The sequence below is a fragment of the Pleuronectes platessa genome, chromosome 23, assembly GCF_947347685.1.
Source record: "Pleuronectes platessa chromosome 23, fPlePla1.1, whole genome shotgun sequence".
Taxonomy (NCBI): Eukaryota; Metazoa; Chordata; class Actinopteri; order Pleuronectiformes; family Pleuronectidae; genus Pleuronectes; species Pleuronectes platessa.
In genome coordinates this window covers 295,774-311,126 of record NC_070648.1, presented here as the reverse complement: position 1 = coordinate 311,126, position 15,353 = coordinate 295,774, and the positions used below count along the sequence as shown (strand labels likewise).

At 46.0% G+C, this 15,353-nt stretch overlaps 3 protein-coding genes across 3 annotated transcripts in view; 2 read left to right on the top strand and 1 right to left on the bottom strand.

The window, feature by feature from the left end:
- Positions 1-5,467, bottom strand: part of dlg4b (discs, large homolog 4b (Drosophila)) — a 17,753-nt gene extending 12,286 nt beyond the window's left edge. Inside the window, exons 1-3 of the mRNA XM_053416164.1 lie at positions 5,449-5,467; positions 3,353-3,472; positions 728-801 (exon numbers count right to left, since the gene is read on the bottom strand). Of these exons, the coding sequence (XP_053272139.1) occupies positions 728-801; positions 3,353-3,472; positions 5,449-5,467 (213 nt within the window). The remainder of the gene's footprint in view (positions 1-727; positions 802-3,352; positions 3,473-5,448) is intronic.
- A 2,024-nt stretch (positions 5,468-7,491) lies between these two features.
- On the top strand, positions 7,492-11,948 carry mepceb (methylphosphate capping enzyme b). The gene is made up of 8 exons (XM_053416039.1): positions 7,492-8,001; positions 8,809-9,211; positions 9,314-9,588; positions 9,690-9,978; positions 10,056-10,575; positions 11,064-11,276; positions 11,358-11,466; positions 11,644-11,948. Exons 2-8 carry the CDS (start codon positions 8,838-8,840, stop codon positions 11,694-11,696), a joined length of 1,833 nt encoding a protein of 610 aa, XP_053272014.1. The 5' UTR covers positions 7,492-8,001; positions 8,809-8,837; the 3' UTR covers positions 11,697-11,948.
- An 829-nt stretch (positions 11,949-12,777) lies between these two features.
- LOC128430547 (4-galactosyl-N-acetylglucosaminide 3-alpha-L-fucosyltransferase 9) lies at positions 12,778-15,353 on the top strand. The gene is made up of 3 exons (XM_053416647.1): positions 12,778-12,801; positions 13,632-13,709; positions 14,485-15,353. Exons 1-3 carry the CDS (start codon positions 12,778-12,780, stop codon positions 15,079-15,081), a joined length of 699 nt encoding a protein of 232 aa, XP_053272622.1. The 3' UTR covers positions 15,082-15,353.

Sequence of the window (15,353 nt, the reverse complement as noted above, 5' to 3'; positions counted from 1 at the left end):
CAACACTGGCTTTGATGTATTATGAGGACACACGTGCACACATATGTTTATGAGGACACATGAGTGTGTGTGTGTGTGTGTGTGTGTGTGTGTTAGCGGATGCGTGCGGGCGGTCTGCTCTTACCTTGGTGGTGACAATGCAGAGGCAGTCCATATCCACACACACACACACTCACACACACACACACATCTCCACACACGCTCACACACTCATACTCAATCTCTCTCTCTCCCTCTCTCTCTCTCTCTCTCTCTCTCACTCTCTCTTTGTCACCCTCCCCCCTCTCTCTCTCTCCTCGTTCGTCTATCTGTCTATCCTCCCTCGCTCGCCCGCTCTCTCGCCTCTTGAATCCCTCTGACTGTCAGCAGCGAGCGAAAGAGAGAGAGAGAGATAGAGAGAGAGAGAGAGAGAGATAGAGAGGGGTGATCGAGCAGTGCAGGAGGAGAGCGAGACAGATGAAGAGGGGGGGGGGGGGCTGCACACCGTCTTGAGTCACTCACAAAAAGACAGAGAGAGGTCGATAGACATTGAAAGACAATGAGACAGACAGAGGGGGGGGGGGGGGGCTCAGCTCCTGTTGCCATGGTGTTATGCAGCTGTTGCCCCGGCAATGTTACTGCAGCTGTTGCTAGGTAACAGCAAAGGGTGTTGCCATGTGGATTAGAGAGAAAGAGTGAAAAGTGTGTGTGCGTGTGTGTGTGTGTGTGTGTGTGTGTGTGTGTGTACCTCTCCAGGTGTGTGTGGTTGGCTCCCTGTTACCTGGTTCTCACACACCGTCAGCTCATAGAACTCCTGGATGTCTGCGGAGACAAACACACACACACACACAGATGCACACACACACAAACACACAGACGCACACAAACACACACACACACACACACACACATGTACAGTGCCTTGCATAAGTATTCACCCCCTTTGGACTTTTCTACATTTTGTCATGGTATAACCACAGATTAAAATTGATTTCATCGTGAGTTTATGTAATGGACCAACACAAAATAGTGCATCATTTGGAAGTGGGGGGAAATATTACATGGATTTCACAATTATTTACAAATAAAAATCTGAAAAGTGTTGAGTGCATATGTATTCACCCCCTTTACTGTGAAACCCCTAACAAAGATCTGGTGCGACCAATTGCATTCACAAGTCACATTTGCAAGTCACATCATTAGTAAATAGGGTCCACCTGTCTGCAATTTAATCTCAGTATAAATACACCTGTTCTGTGACAGACTCAGAGTTTGTTGGAGATCATTACTGAACAAACAGCATCATGAAGACCAAGGAGCTCACCAAACAGGTCAGGGAGAAAGTTGTGGAGAAATATGAAGCAGGGTTAGGTTATAAAATAATATCCAGAGCTTTGAACATCTCTCTGAGCACCATAAAATCCATCATAAGAAAATGGAAAGAATATGGCACAACCGCAAACCTACCAAGAGGAGGCCGTCCACCCAAACTGAAGAGTCGGACAAGGAGAAAATGAATCAGAGAAGCAACCAGGAGGCCCATGGTTACTCTGGAGGAGTTGCAGAGATCCACAGCTGAGGTGGGAGAATCTGTCCACAGGACAACTATTAGTCGTCTACTCCACAAATCTGGCCTTTATGGAAGAGTGGCAAGAAGAAAGCCATTGTTGAAAGGGATCCATAAAAAATCCCGTTTGGAGTTTGCCAGAAGCCATGTGGAAGACACAGCAAACATGTGGAAGAAGGTACTCTGGTCAGATGAGACCAAAATTGAACTTTTTGGCCTCAATGCAAAACGCTATGTGTGGCGAAAACCCAACACTGCCCATCACCCTGAGCACACCATCCCAACAGTGAAACATGGTGGTGGTAGCATCATGCTGTGGGGATGCTTCTCTTCAGCAGGTACAGGGAAACTGGTCAGAATAGAGGGAAAGATGGATGGAGCCAAATACAGGGAAATCCTTGAAGAAAATCTGATGCAGTCTGCAAAAGACTTGAGACTGGGGCGGAGGTTCATCTTCCAGCAGGACAATGACCCTAAACATACAGCCAGAGCTACAAAGGAATGGTTTGGATTAAAGAATGTTAATGTCTTAAAATGGCCCAGTCAAAGCCCAGACCTCAATCCAATAGAGAATCTATGGCAAGACTTGAAGATTGCGGTTCACAGACGGTCTCCATCCAATCTGACTGAGCTTCATCTTTTTTGCCAAGAAGAATGGACAAACCTTTCCATCTCTAGATGTGCAAAGCTGGTAGAGACATACCCCAAAAGACTTGCAGCTGGAATTGCAGCGAAAGGGGGTTCTACCAAGTATTGACACAGGGGGGTGAATACTTATGCACCCAACAGATGTCAACTGTTTTGTTCTCATTATTGTTTGTGTCACAATAAAATTTATTTTGCACCTCCAAAGTACTATGCATGTTTTGTTGATCAAACGGGAAAAAGTTTATTTAAGTCTATTTGAATTCCAGTTAGTAACAGTACATAATGGGAAAAAGTCCACGGGGGGTGAATACTTATGCAAGGCACTGTATGTCAATCACACTGTAGGCCAGGTAAATATTGTACAGTCAGGTACTTTTACTCGATTACACTAATGATCAGAGGAGAGATATTATTGTAATGATAATAATGTAATCTAATACTAGTTACATTATATTTAACAATAATATTATGTAATTTAATAGAATTTGTTATATTTATATATTATACAAAAGTGATGAAGAGCTGACGTCATTTTCAGCCTCAGACCTGAAGATTCACTGTTTTGCTTTTTCCTTGATCCAAACTGACATAAAGAAACTAAATATTGATCATCGATATTTTTTTTTTATAGTTGTTGTTTTTATTATTATTTTCCGATGAAACAGAGGGGGACCTTATCTCAATTTTGGAGAAATAGTATTATGATAATTAAGGTCGATTAAGATACATTTATTTGTCCCATGCACAGACACACTCATGCAGGTAGGACAATGTAACCTCTGCTTTGACCCATCTGGTGCAGGACACACAGAGCAGTGAGCAGCCATGTACGGCGCCTGGGGAGCAGATGTTGGGGGAGTAAGGTGCCTTGCTCAGGGGCACTAGACAGGGTAGGGAGAGTCCTCTTGGATTTTTGGACAGATCAATCCAGGTTCGTCTTTTTGTTGTTTCTCCGTGGAGTCGAACCAGAGACCTTTTCTGACCATAGTCCAAGTTTCTGCCACTAGTCCACCGCCTCTTCCCAACTTTAAGTATTATTATATCATGACTGGAGCACTGGTAATATTATATTATTATATAACACTTAATATGTGTGTAATATGTGAAAAAGTGTGTAATATGTGTGTGATTGTAACATGTGTGTAACATGTGCATTACCCAGCAGAGCCTGGAACAAGTCACTCTGGAAGATGTTGAGCAGTTTCTCTGCTCGACCTTTGACCCCTTCAGCAGCTCCAGTCTGACAGGCCTCCATCACCTGGAGAGCACGTTCAGTATCTGAGAGACACAGCACAGACTCTACTGTAAACTGCTGTAAACTACTATATTATACTGTAAACCACTGTACTCTACTGTAAACTACTGTAAACTACTGTATTCCAATGTAAACGGCTGTAATGTCCTGTAAGATACTGTAAACTACTGTAATGCACTGTACTCTAATGTGATCTATTGTAAGTTATTGTATTCTACTGTAAACTGCTGTAATGCACTGTACTCTAATGTGATCTATTGTAAGTTATTGTATTCTACTGTAAACTACTGTAATGCACTGTACTCTAATGTGATCTATTGTAAGTTATTGTATTCTACTGTAAACTGCTGTAATGCACTGTAATATACTTGACTCTACTGTAAACTGCTGTATTCTACTGTAATGTACTGGACCCTACTGGAATTTACTGGAATCTACTGTAACATACTGTAATAGACTGTACTCTACTGGACCCTGATGTAAACTAATGGACTCTACTGTAATGTACTGGACTATACTATAAACTACTGTATTATACTGTAAACTACTGGACTCCACAAGACTCTACTGTAAGCTACTGTATTATACTGTAATGTACTGGACTCTACTGGAATTTACAGGAATCTACTGTAACATACTGTAATAGACTGTACTCTACTAGACCCTGATGTAAACTACTGGCTTCTACTGTAATGTACTGTAATATACTGGACTCTACTGTAAACTACTGTAATGAACTGGACTCTACTGTAAACTACTGTATTCTACTGTAATGTACTGGACTCTACTGGACTCTACTGTAAACTAGTGGACCTCGGTGTAAACTACTGGACTCTTCTGCAATGTACTGTAATATACTGAACTCTACTGTAAACTACTGTATTCTAATGTAAACTACTGTAATGTTCTGGACTCTACTGTAAACTACCATATTCGACTGTAAATGACTGTATTCTACTGTAAACTGCTGTAATGTACTGGACTCTACTGGACTCTACTTTAATCTACTGTAAACTACTGTCATATACTGTACTCTACTGGACCCTACTGGACTCTACTGTCAACTTCTGTAAAATACTGTGCTCTATGCTCTACTGCTCTCTCAGGGTCTCTTTCTGTAATCTACGGGACTCTAGTGTAATATCCTGAACTGTACTGGTCTCTACTTGAATCTACTGAACACTACTGTAATCTATTGTAATCTACTGAACACTACTGTAATCTATTGTAATCTACTGGACACTACTGTAATCTATTGTAATCTACTGGACACTACTGTAATCTATTGCTCTCTACTGTAATCTACGGGACTCTACTGTAATCTACTGGTCTCTACTGGATTCTACTGGACTCTACTATAATCTACTGGTCCCTTCTGGACTCCACTGGACCCTACTGGTCTCTACTGCTCTCTACTGTAATCTACGGGATTCTACTGTAAACTACTGGACTTTGCTGTAAACTACTGTAATCTACTGATCTATACCATAATATGCTGGTCTCTACTGGATTCTACTTTAATATTCTTATTTATTATTGTATGGTAGCACTCATATGATATTTGATGCTAAACTTTGTGACGTCAGCTTCTTCAACATAATCAATACTTTATTAAAACCTGTCTCACGCCCCCTGGTGGACAGTCATATCATATCCAACATGGCGGCCATCATGAAGTACGTGACAGAAAATCTTTACATCAGGAAAACTTTTATGTTTCATATCAATATTTCAACATTAGGTAATTATTTGTACATGATTTACATGTAACACAGCAGATGAATGACGTCATCATGACGTCATTATTATTATTAAAGGTCAGGGGTCAAAACCTGACGGCTCAGTAACAGAAATGCTGACGAAGAGAGGAAAAGACGAAGATGAGTTGAGACTAAAGAACAACACACTGTACACACATACCTCACACACACCTCACACGCACGCGAACACACACACACATGTACACACAATAATAAACACACACTAAACAATGTCTCACCTTCTCTTTTCAGCGGCATGTCGTCTCTCTCTCTGATCCACTTTAATCTTCTTTAGGGATTTTACACACATACACAGAGAGCATGCTGGGTAATGAAGTCCTAATCCCACCACTCCCATCATTCCACACAGATTACACACTGAAGCCCTGCCCCTCTCCCGTGGGCACAGCCCAGGATTGGATGACCTCCTCATTGTCAGTTTGATTGGCAGTTTTTTGTGATCAGCCATTGATTAAACTTCACATAAATAAGAAATAACATCAAATATAAAAGAAATAAGAGAAACAGAGACATAAATGATAAAAAGTTAATTTGAATCCAAACATCAACAGTAGCTGTCTGAGACCAATAAAAAAACATGAATAATAATTAGAAAACTTAAAATCCTCAAACACGACCCATTCATTATAAACATTATAAATAAAATCTATTCATAATAATAAAAGAATGTTAATGATTATTAAATAATTTATTTAGTGTGATGGATTCATTTAGAAGCAATGTTGAACCAATTCAGGATTATTAATGAACCCAGCTGTCAACATTTACTCAAAGGGTGTAGCGCCACCTTGTGGGAGAAAGGTGGAGACAGTCTGTCAGATGAGAGAATCTGCATCAGCTTTATGGCCATGTATAGGGTTAGGGTTACACATACAAACAATTTGACTACGTTTTTTTACGTTGCTCTCAACGTACAGAACTAGACAAATAAACAAAAAAACAAGGACAATATATATACATATATATATATATATATATATATATGTATATTTATAATGTTGAGCTTTGCACAGGCAGAGTTCCTGACACTGTATGATTCCTTGTTCATAGGCCTGAGGACAGACACTGTTCTGGTGTCTGGTAGTTTTGGCCTTCAGTGCTCTGTAGCGCCCACCAGAGGCGAGGAGCTGGAACTGGTCCAGGGTGTGATGGGTTTCCTGACTCTGGACATGTACAGGTCCTGGATGGGGGGCCCATCCACACCAGGCAGTGATGGATGTTCGTAGAACAGACTGGATGATGGCGGCTTAGAGCTGGAACAGCAGCTCCTGAGGCAGGTTGTACTTCCTGAGGTGGCGCAGGAGGAACATCCTCTGCTGGGCCTCTTTGGTGATGGTGTCTATGTTGGAGGCCCACTTTAGATCCTGGGAGATTGTGGATCCCAGAAACCTGAAGGTCTCCACTGCAGACACAGTGCTGTTGAGTATTGCGAGGGGGGGCAGTGTTGGGGGGCTCCTCCTGAAGTTGCTCTGACCCCACCAGAGGGCGGTTCCAGCCTCCGTCTGTAGCAGACTCCTCACCGTCCCTGAAGAGGCCGGTGAGCGTTGTGTCGTCTGTGAACTTCAGGAGTTTAACAGACGCGTCTCCTGAGGTGCAGTCGCTGGTGAAGAGGGAGAAGAGCGGTGGGGGGAGCAGCCATCCCTGGGGGGCCCCGGTGCTGATGGTCCGGGGGCTGGAGAGACGTTTCCCAGTCTGACCTGCGGCCTCCTGTCTGTTGGGATGATAGTGATCCAGTGACGGGTGGAGGCCGGCACAGAACTGGGAACCTTTGGGAGTGTTTCTGGGATGAAGGTGTTGAACGCCGAGCTGCAGTCCACGAACACAACCCTTGAGTGTGTCCCCGGGGAGACGAGGTGCTGCAGCATGCAGTGCAGTCCCAGGGGCAGGGGGTCCACCAGGGGGCCTGTGTGTCCTTCAGGTGGGTCAACACCAGGCTCTCAAACCAATAACAATAGTCATAATAACCATAATAGTTATGAAATGTTGTGTATACTGTTGTTTCCTGTTCACTTCAGTCTGCTGAAAATATATGTGTGTGTTTGAGAGAGTTTGTGTGTGTGTGTGTGTGTGTGTGTGTGAGTGAGTGTAGTTTAATGGTTGACGCTGATTGGTCGGGGGTCCTCCTGTTTTCAGTCAGGCACCTCTCTGGGCGCTTCTCTGCTCCGGATTTTCTCCCGCCTTCTCCAGCTAACACCAATCAGCCGACAGCTCGGGTCTAATTGGTCAGAAGGCGGGGGGTCAGGTCGGCACACCATTGGTCGGCTGTGTGGTCGCTCACATGCTGCTGCGGCTGGTCTATAAAGATGAGGACTCGGTTCAGGAGCTAGCAGTTAGCAGCTAACAGTTAGCCGCTAGCTGCGGCCAAACCGTCGCGTCTGAGTCATCACTCCGCACACACACACTGACACACGCATTTACGTGCACGGAGAGATCGGCGAGGGCTTATTTTTACGCACGGTGCGTGTGTTCGCGAGTGTTTTTAGCTGTACAACTTTGAAGTGTCTGCGAGTTAGCTCAATGCTAAGTGCTTCCTGCATGTTAGCTGCAGCAGCTAACTGTTTACCTGCGTGTTTCTTACTGCTAGTGTGAAATATTCATGAGCCCGCCCCGGGATTGGTGTAGTCAGCGATAGGGGCGGGGTAAGGACGAGTTTTTGCGGAATGTGGGGCGTTAGACACGCGCACACACACACACACACACTCAGGTCTATTTGTGTCACACACACTGACTGACAGTGTGATCAAATTGGAAACAACAAGTGGACCATTACGGTGAGTACCATTGATTTCACACTGATTGATACTAATCAACAAGTAATAATCATAAGCTACACACTGATGACCTTTGACCCCTGATCACAAAGTGAACGTTCACTTGTTTATACTAGAGCTGCACCTAACCATTATCTTTGATAAACTAGAGTTAAGGATTGTTTTGACAAGTCAGAATGATGTTATGTATATATATTTTATACACAAATTCTAACTTTCACAGTAAAAGTTAAATTACGATATTGAAAAGTTAATTCTGGATCGTCAAAGTTTAGGTTTAAAACGTCTTGTTCTGCTGAATGTGTCACTCTCACAGTCACAGTTCATCAGTGTTCTTGTATATTTACAGTAAAAGTTGCTGCTCTTACTTTATACCAGATGTGCTCTTTAGAATCATTAGTAAAACAGTTTCATAGATAACTTTACACATTCATTAATTTATATTCGATTACCGTTGTGGATCAAGGTAAGCATGATGTTCACTTGTACCACCTGCAGTGGTAAGACTTTACAACCAGCTCTGCTCCCAGTTAACCTACATGCACCACTGTCACTTCAATATTCTCAACTGTGCAGTATTCACTATACTATACTCGTTTATAAAAAATGTCTGTTCAATATAACCCGTATGTGCAATCCATTTACTGTACATATTCGGACACAATATATTTCTAACACTGTATAGACCGGTTTAATCACATTTATATATTTTCCTATATTGTTGTATATTTCCATTTCTCCCAAGTACTGGATGCTACTTATGTGTTGGTTTCTGCTGCTGTAACTTTGCAAATGTCCCCACTGCAGGGGATTGGCTGATTTTTTTCCTGAGGCGGATGATGATCAGGATGTCATTGGACAAACAGACTATCGTCTCTCATGAGTCGCCCAACAAAACCAGCCCTTTCCCTTCCAATGTCGCTCTATCAGAGCAGCCACAGTTGGCTAAGACCCGCCCCCTGTATTGTAAAAACGGCCTGCAGCCACCCAGCAACAGCCAGCCCCCACTGGTCGGCCCTCCTACTCCCGCTCAGCGAATAGGAAAAAGGCGTTACTCTATGGGCGTAAGCTTCAAGGGGCCGGCCAAGCGCCGTCGCCGCACAAACAGTGACAGCCAATCGGAGCCTGTGCGGCCAAGTCACTTTTTATTGGGCGGGAACATCTTTGACCCGCTGAATCTGAACTCGCTATTGGATGAAGAAGTCAACAGGTGAGTGTTGTGATGAATATATCTGTTGATTAGTCCAATAATTAATAATGATAATAATACAAAACCTTATTCTATAAAAATAAACCCCTCCCCTCTCTTCAGAACAACCAATCAGGAGACCCCAAAGTGCTCGCCACTGCCCTCACGGGGCGGTGACCCCGTAGAGATCCTCTTTCCGCGTGACATCACCGACCCCCTGAACTTGAAGGGAGGTGGGGGGGAGGGGGAGGTGGGAGGTGGAGTCCTGCTGTCGCCGGTGAAGTTCAGGAGGAGGCACCGGAACCGACATCATGGGGGAGGAGTGGGGGGAGGAGGAGGGGGAGGTGAAGGGGAGGTGAAACCTGCTCGACTGTTTCCCTCCACAGCTGCACTGACAGGTGAGACTCGACTGGATCCAGACACAGATCTGATTGGATCGTGAGTTGACCACAGGGTTAGAGTTATCGTTCCTGAGATCAACTCTTCATTTGTTGTGCAGTTCCTCCGCTGACCACTGAGGGCAGTGTTTCTGCATCTCCTCTTCCCTGTGAACTCAACACTGCCATCACCTGCCGAGATGACGTAGCCCCGCCCCCCATACTCCCCAGGAGACACACGCATCCTCCGCCAGGCCACACCCACAAACCCGGTAACCAGGGAGATGGTCGTCAACGGAGACGGCGACGCACCACGTCGACGAGGTTAGCTACGAACACTGTCTCCATGACGACTGCAACTCAGACAACTCAATTCCACACACCACTGGTGGGAGGGGCTAAACCTGGCAGGTGAGTCTTTCACCGCAAGTGATTTCAAACACTGTCATCTGATTGGATGCCCTGGTCACATGAGCTGCTTGCAGCAGGTGCAGAGGACCTCATCCCGGCTCGTCACGGCAACCAGAGAAGAAGAAGGACCAACACCGATACCAGCACGGCAACCACAGTCGTTTCTATGGCTACAATGGTTTCTATGGTGACAGGTGGGAGGGGCGGGTGGGGGCAGAGGATGACCCGCGCCTACATCTCCTGGAAGCTGATTGGTTTAAAGACAAGACTGTGCTGGATGTGGGTTGCGGTGCCGGTCACATGACTGTTAGTATTTCCCGCAGGTTTAGCCCTGTTCACATCCTGGGGGTGGAGCTAGACAAACGATTGGTTTGTGCCGCCAAGCAGAACATCAGGCACTTCCTGTCACATGACCTGGTAGTGGAGGAGAGGAGGAGAAGGGAGGAGGTGAAGAGGGAGGAGTTTGATCAGGCGTTCTCCCTCCTCCCCTTCCCTCTGTCGTTCCGGGTGAGTCGAGGTCCTCTCTCTGCCCCCCCCCTCCTCCCTCACCCCTCCTCTGCCTCCACCAGGTTCCCCAGCAACATCACCATCGTCCAGGTGAGTGTGACACCAGCTGATCCTTCAGCTCCATGTTTGTTAACTTGTCCTGAGCTGTGTCTCAGTTCCGGGGCCTCGCTCTAAAACCTCTTCAACGGTTTGAATCGGCTGTAAGGGCGGGACAAGCTGGGGACAAGCTGGGGACAAGCTGGGGACAAGCTGGGGACATAGGACGGTCTGTCTCATTGGGTTGGGCCGGTGGTGGACGATCAGCGGATGTTGGCTCCTCCCCAGACTGCGGCCCCTGAATCGAGACACGTCTTATCTGAGCAGAGCTCGATGGTGTTTGTAGTTTGATTTGTGTTCATTAGTTCTTCACAGTGTTTTGTGAGAAGTCCACTTTAAAAGTATTTTAAAAACTATAGAAAGTGTGTGTGTGTGTCGTCAGTTTGCTGATCACGTCTTTTTGACTCTGTGACCTCGACATCGCTGATGTCAACAGTGACATCATTACCCCGCTGACATCACAGCTGTGACTCCTCCCCCAGGGTGACTACATGTCACAGAGTGAGGCGTGGCCAGGGCGGGGCCAGTATGATGTCATTATGTGTCTGGGCCTGACCAAATGGGTGCAGCTGCAGTCGGGTGACGGGGGCGTGGTCCGACTTTTCAAACGGGCCTATCAGAGCCTGTCTCTGGGTGGATTATTCATCCTGGAGCCGCAGCCATGGAGCAGCTACAGCCACAGCAAGAGGGCATCGGTAACACAAAACCCACACATGCAGACACACACAGCTTCCCACAGCAGTGTTCACTGACGTGTGCATGTGTACGTCCTGTAGGAGGCGACGTATCGTCACTACAGGAGCGTGAGGTTGAGACCTGAACACTTCACCTCCTACCTGACGGACACTGTGGGCTTCAGCTCCTACAGGCTCCTCACACACTCAGGTACTACTCATGATGTGCAGTTACTTTGTTTGACCACCAGGGGGCAGCCAACAATACATGTATTGATCATATGATGTCACTCCAGTGAGAACCATATTGAAGCAGCTGTTGCCTCCAGCTGAGCATGATGGGAGTTGTAATCTTTTGTCAGGAGAACTTCTGTTTGTACGTTTCTAGGCAGCCAGAGGCCGATTTACCTGTTCCACAAAGGCCCCGCCCAGAGGAAGTGATGTCATCGGATGGAACGTGACTGTAGCTCAGCCTGTCATTTCGTTACCATGGCATCAACGTGAAACTGATGCTGAGGAGGGAGCGGATTGGAGGAGGCAGCTGAGCCTACACCAATGCTTGATGACATCACATCAGAGAGAGGTGTGACCTCTGGTCCTGGATACTGATTGGACGCTTTAGAGGAAGTGACATGTTCAGATTCGTCTCTTCAAAATATTTTTGTTCTTTCAAAATAAAGAGAATTTATCAGCTGCTGAGTCGTTTCAAACAGTTTTTAAAATCTGACATTCTTCAGCTTCACTGGAAGTAAAAAGTTAAAAATGTTCGAGGATAAAGATTTTGAATTTAATAATCGATCACTAAAGTTCTTTGTTCCAAATATAAGAACCTTTATTTAACCATCAAAATATATATATATTTTTTAAAGATAATAAGTCCTACAACTGATAAACTGAGTTATTACTGACATTAGATCGAGTGAGTGAATTTTATTCAATGAATTGAGATTTGTTAAGGTTCTCGTTAGGAAATGAAAAATATGATAAAGTACATGTGAATTATATCAGTGATGTATCAGATAATGAGTGGTAGTTCAGGGGAGGAGCCTCAGTTACAGTCCCAGCTCTAGCTCCGCCTCGTCTCCATGGTAACGGCTCCACGCTGTCGTCCAACAATCGACCAATCGACGTCGATGTCTCCTCTGGCCCCGCCCTCTAGTCCATACACAGTTGGACTGACGCTCCCTTGAAGTGCTGTGGTGGCCCCGCCCACTTCCGTTGTCAGAATTCTGTCCGTGGTTTGAGGTCTACTTCGCTCCTGGGGGCGGAGTCAGAGAAGTAGTTTATTGTTGATCATCTCTGGCTGGTTGTGAGAACTTAAACTGTTTTCAGACATGGACTGTGTAAAATGTTGTCTGGACACTTCCTGTAGTTAGTGTTTGTGAAGCAGAAGCAGGAGGTTGTCGGGTCCGACTATTTCACAACAACAGGGACATGTCAGGAGCATGTCAGGAACATGCAAGGAACATGTGAGGGAAATGTCCGGAGCATTTGAGGAGCATGTGAGGAACATGTCAGGAGCATGGCAGGAGCATGTCAGGAGCATGTGAGAAACAAGTGAGGAGCATTTGAGGAGCATGTGAGGAACATGTCAGGAGCATGTGAGGAGCATGTCAGTAGCATGTGAGGAGCATGTCAGGTGCATGTCAGGAACAAGTGAGGAGCATGTCAGGAGCATGTCATGAAAGTGTCAGGAGCATGGCAGGAGCATGTAAGGAGCATGTGAGGAACGAGTGAGGAGCATGTGAGGAGCATGTTAGGAACATGTGAGGAACATGTCAGGAGCTTGTCAGGAACAAGTGAGGAACATGTCAGGAGCATGTCAGGAACAAGTGAGGAACATGTCAGGAGCATGTCAGGAACATGTGACTGTTGACATTTTTTGTATGTTGCTGTCTTGGCCAGGCTTCCCTTGGAAAAGAGGTCATTGTATCTCAACGGGACCGACCTGGTTAAATAAAGGCAAATAAATAAAAATAAAAATGTAAGTGGTTCAGTTCATGTCTGAAATTGGGTTGAAATAGCATTGAATTGAAATAAAGTCAAATACTCCAGTAAAGTACAACTACAACACATGTACTTGTACACATCTCTCTACACAACTGATATGAATCCTCACAGTTTCACAATTACATGTTGATACATATAATTTGTCCGTGTTGTCCACATACTTCTGTTTGTCTTAGAACCGCACAACACACACACACACACATAGACACACACACACACACAACACACACACACACACACACATAGACACACACACACACACAACACACACACACACACACACAGACACACACACACAAAGGTTTGGTTTTGTGGCAATAACAAGTTTCCTGAGTGTTTCTGACTCACTTCCTCTTTCACTGACAGGAAGTGTTCACTGCTCTCTACCAAACTGATTCTGTTCATCAAATCAAGCTCCAGGACGACGAGCCGTCTCCTCAGGAGGTGAAGCTGCTCGTCTGCTGAGGAACGTCTGCTGAAGAACGTCTGCTGAGGAACGTCTGCTGAAGAACGTCTGCTGAGGAACGTCTGCTGAGGAACGTCTGCTGAAGAACGTCTGCTGAGGAACGTCTGCTGAGGAACGTCTGCTGAAGAACGTCTGCTGAAGAACGTCTGCTGAAGAACGTCTGCTGAAGAACGTCTGCTGAGGAACGTCTGCTGAAGAACGTCTGCTGAAGAACGTCTGCTGAGGAACGTCTGCTGAGGAACGTCTGCTGAAGAACGTCTGCTGAAGAACGTCTGCTGAGGAACGTCTGCTGAGGAACGTCTGCTGAGGAACGTCTGCTGAAGAACGTCTGCTGAAGAACGTCTGCTGAAGAACGTCTGCTGAAGAACGTCTGCTGAGGAACGTCTGCTGAGGAACGTCTGCTGAGGAACGTCTGCTGAAGAACGTCTGCTGAAGAACGTCTGCTGAGGAACGTCTGCTGAGGAACGTCTGCTGAGGAACGTCTGCTGAGGAACGTCTGCTGAGGAACGTCTGCTGAAGAACGTCTGCTGAAGAACGTCTGCTGAGGAACGTCTGCTGAGGAACGTCTGCTGAGGAACGTCTGCTGAGGAACGTCTGCTGAGGAACGTCTGCTGAAGAACGTCTGCTGAGGAACGTCTGCTGAGGAACGTCTGCTGAGGAACGTCTGCTGAGGAACGTCTGCTGAGGAACGTCTGCTGAGGAACGTCTGCTGAGGAACGTCTGCTGAGGAACGTCTGCTGAGGAACGTCTCAGCACGTCCCAGTGCCTTATGGGTATCTGGTGCCTGTGACGTCTGAGGACGAGTCCTTCAAAGTGCCGGAGAAGCAGCTGCTTGTGTGTTGGGTCGTGAGTAACTGGAACAGCAGACACAGACGAGTCCAGTTCTACAACGAGCTGAAGAGACATGTCCACGTCAGCGTCTTCGGGGACGCCTTTGGCCGACGCCTGAGTGACGGAGAGTTGAAGAGGACGATGTCCAGCTGTAAGTTCTACCTCTCCTTTGAAAACTCAGAGCACACGGACTACATCGCAGAGAAGCTGTTTGGACCCATGATGCTGGGGACTGTCCCAGTCGTCCTCGGACCCCCCAGGAAGAATTACGAGGACCACGTCCCGGCCGACGCTTTTATTCACGTGGACGACTTCTCGTCTGTGAAGCTTCTGGCAGAGAGGCTGCGTCAGCTCGACCACGAGGACCACGAGTACAGAAGCTTCTTCAACTGGACCAGAAGGTTCAGAGTCCACAGGTCCGGGTTCGGACCAGAACACGTCTGCAAAACCTGTCGCTACCTTCAGACCCACCGGGGACAACATGTCTGTCCTCGTCTCAACAAATGGTTCTGGTGCTAAAACGATCAGATTCTAAAAACATGAGACGGAGACTCTGTGGACATGAAGACAACAAAGGGACAGAAACACATGTGAAGACACATGTCACATGACCGTTCTCCTACACTGGTCATGTGATGTAAACAGAAGGTAGATTGTCTACGACCAATAAGATTCCACTAGGTATAACCATAGCAATGGTGATGACATGTCAGTGTGGGCGGGGCATGAGGACGTTGCTGCAGAATGTTTGTGAATAAAGTTTTAAGAAACAAAACTGACCTGGAATCAGA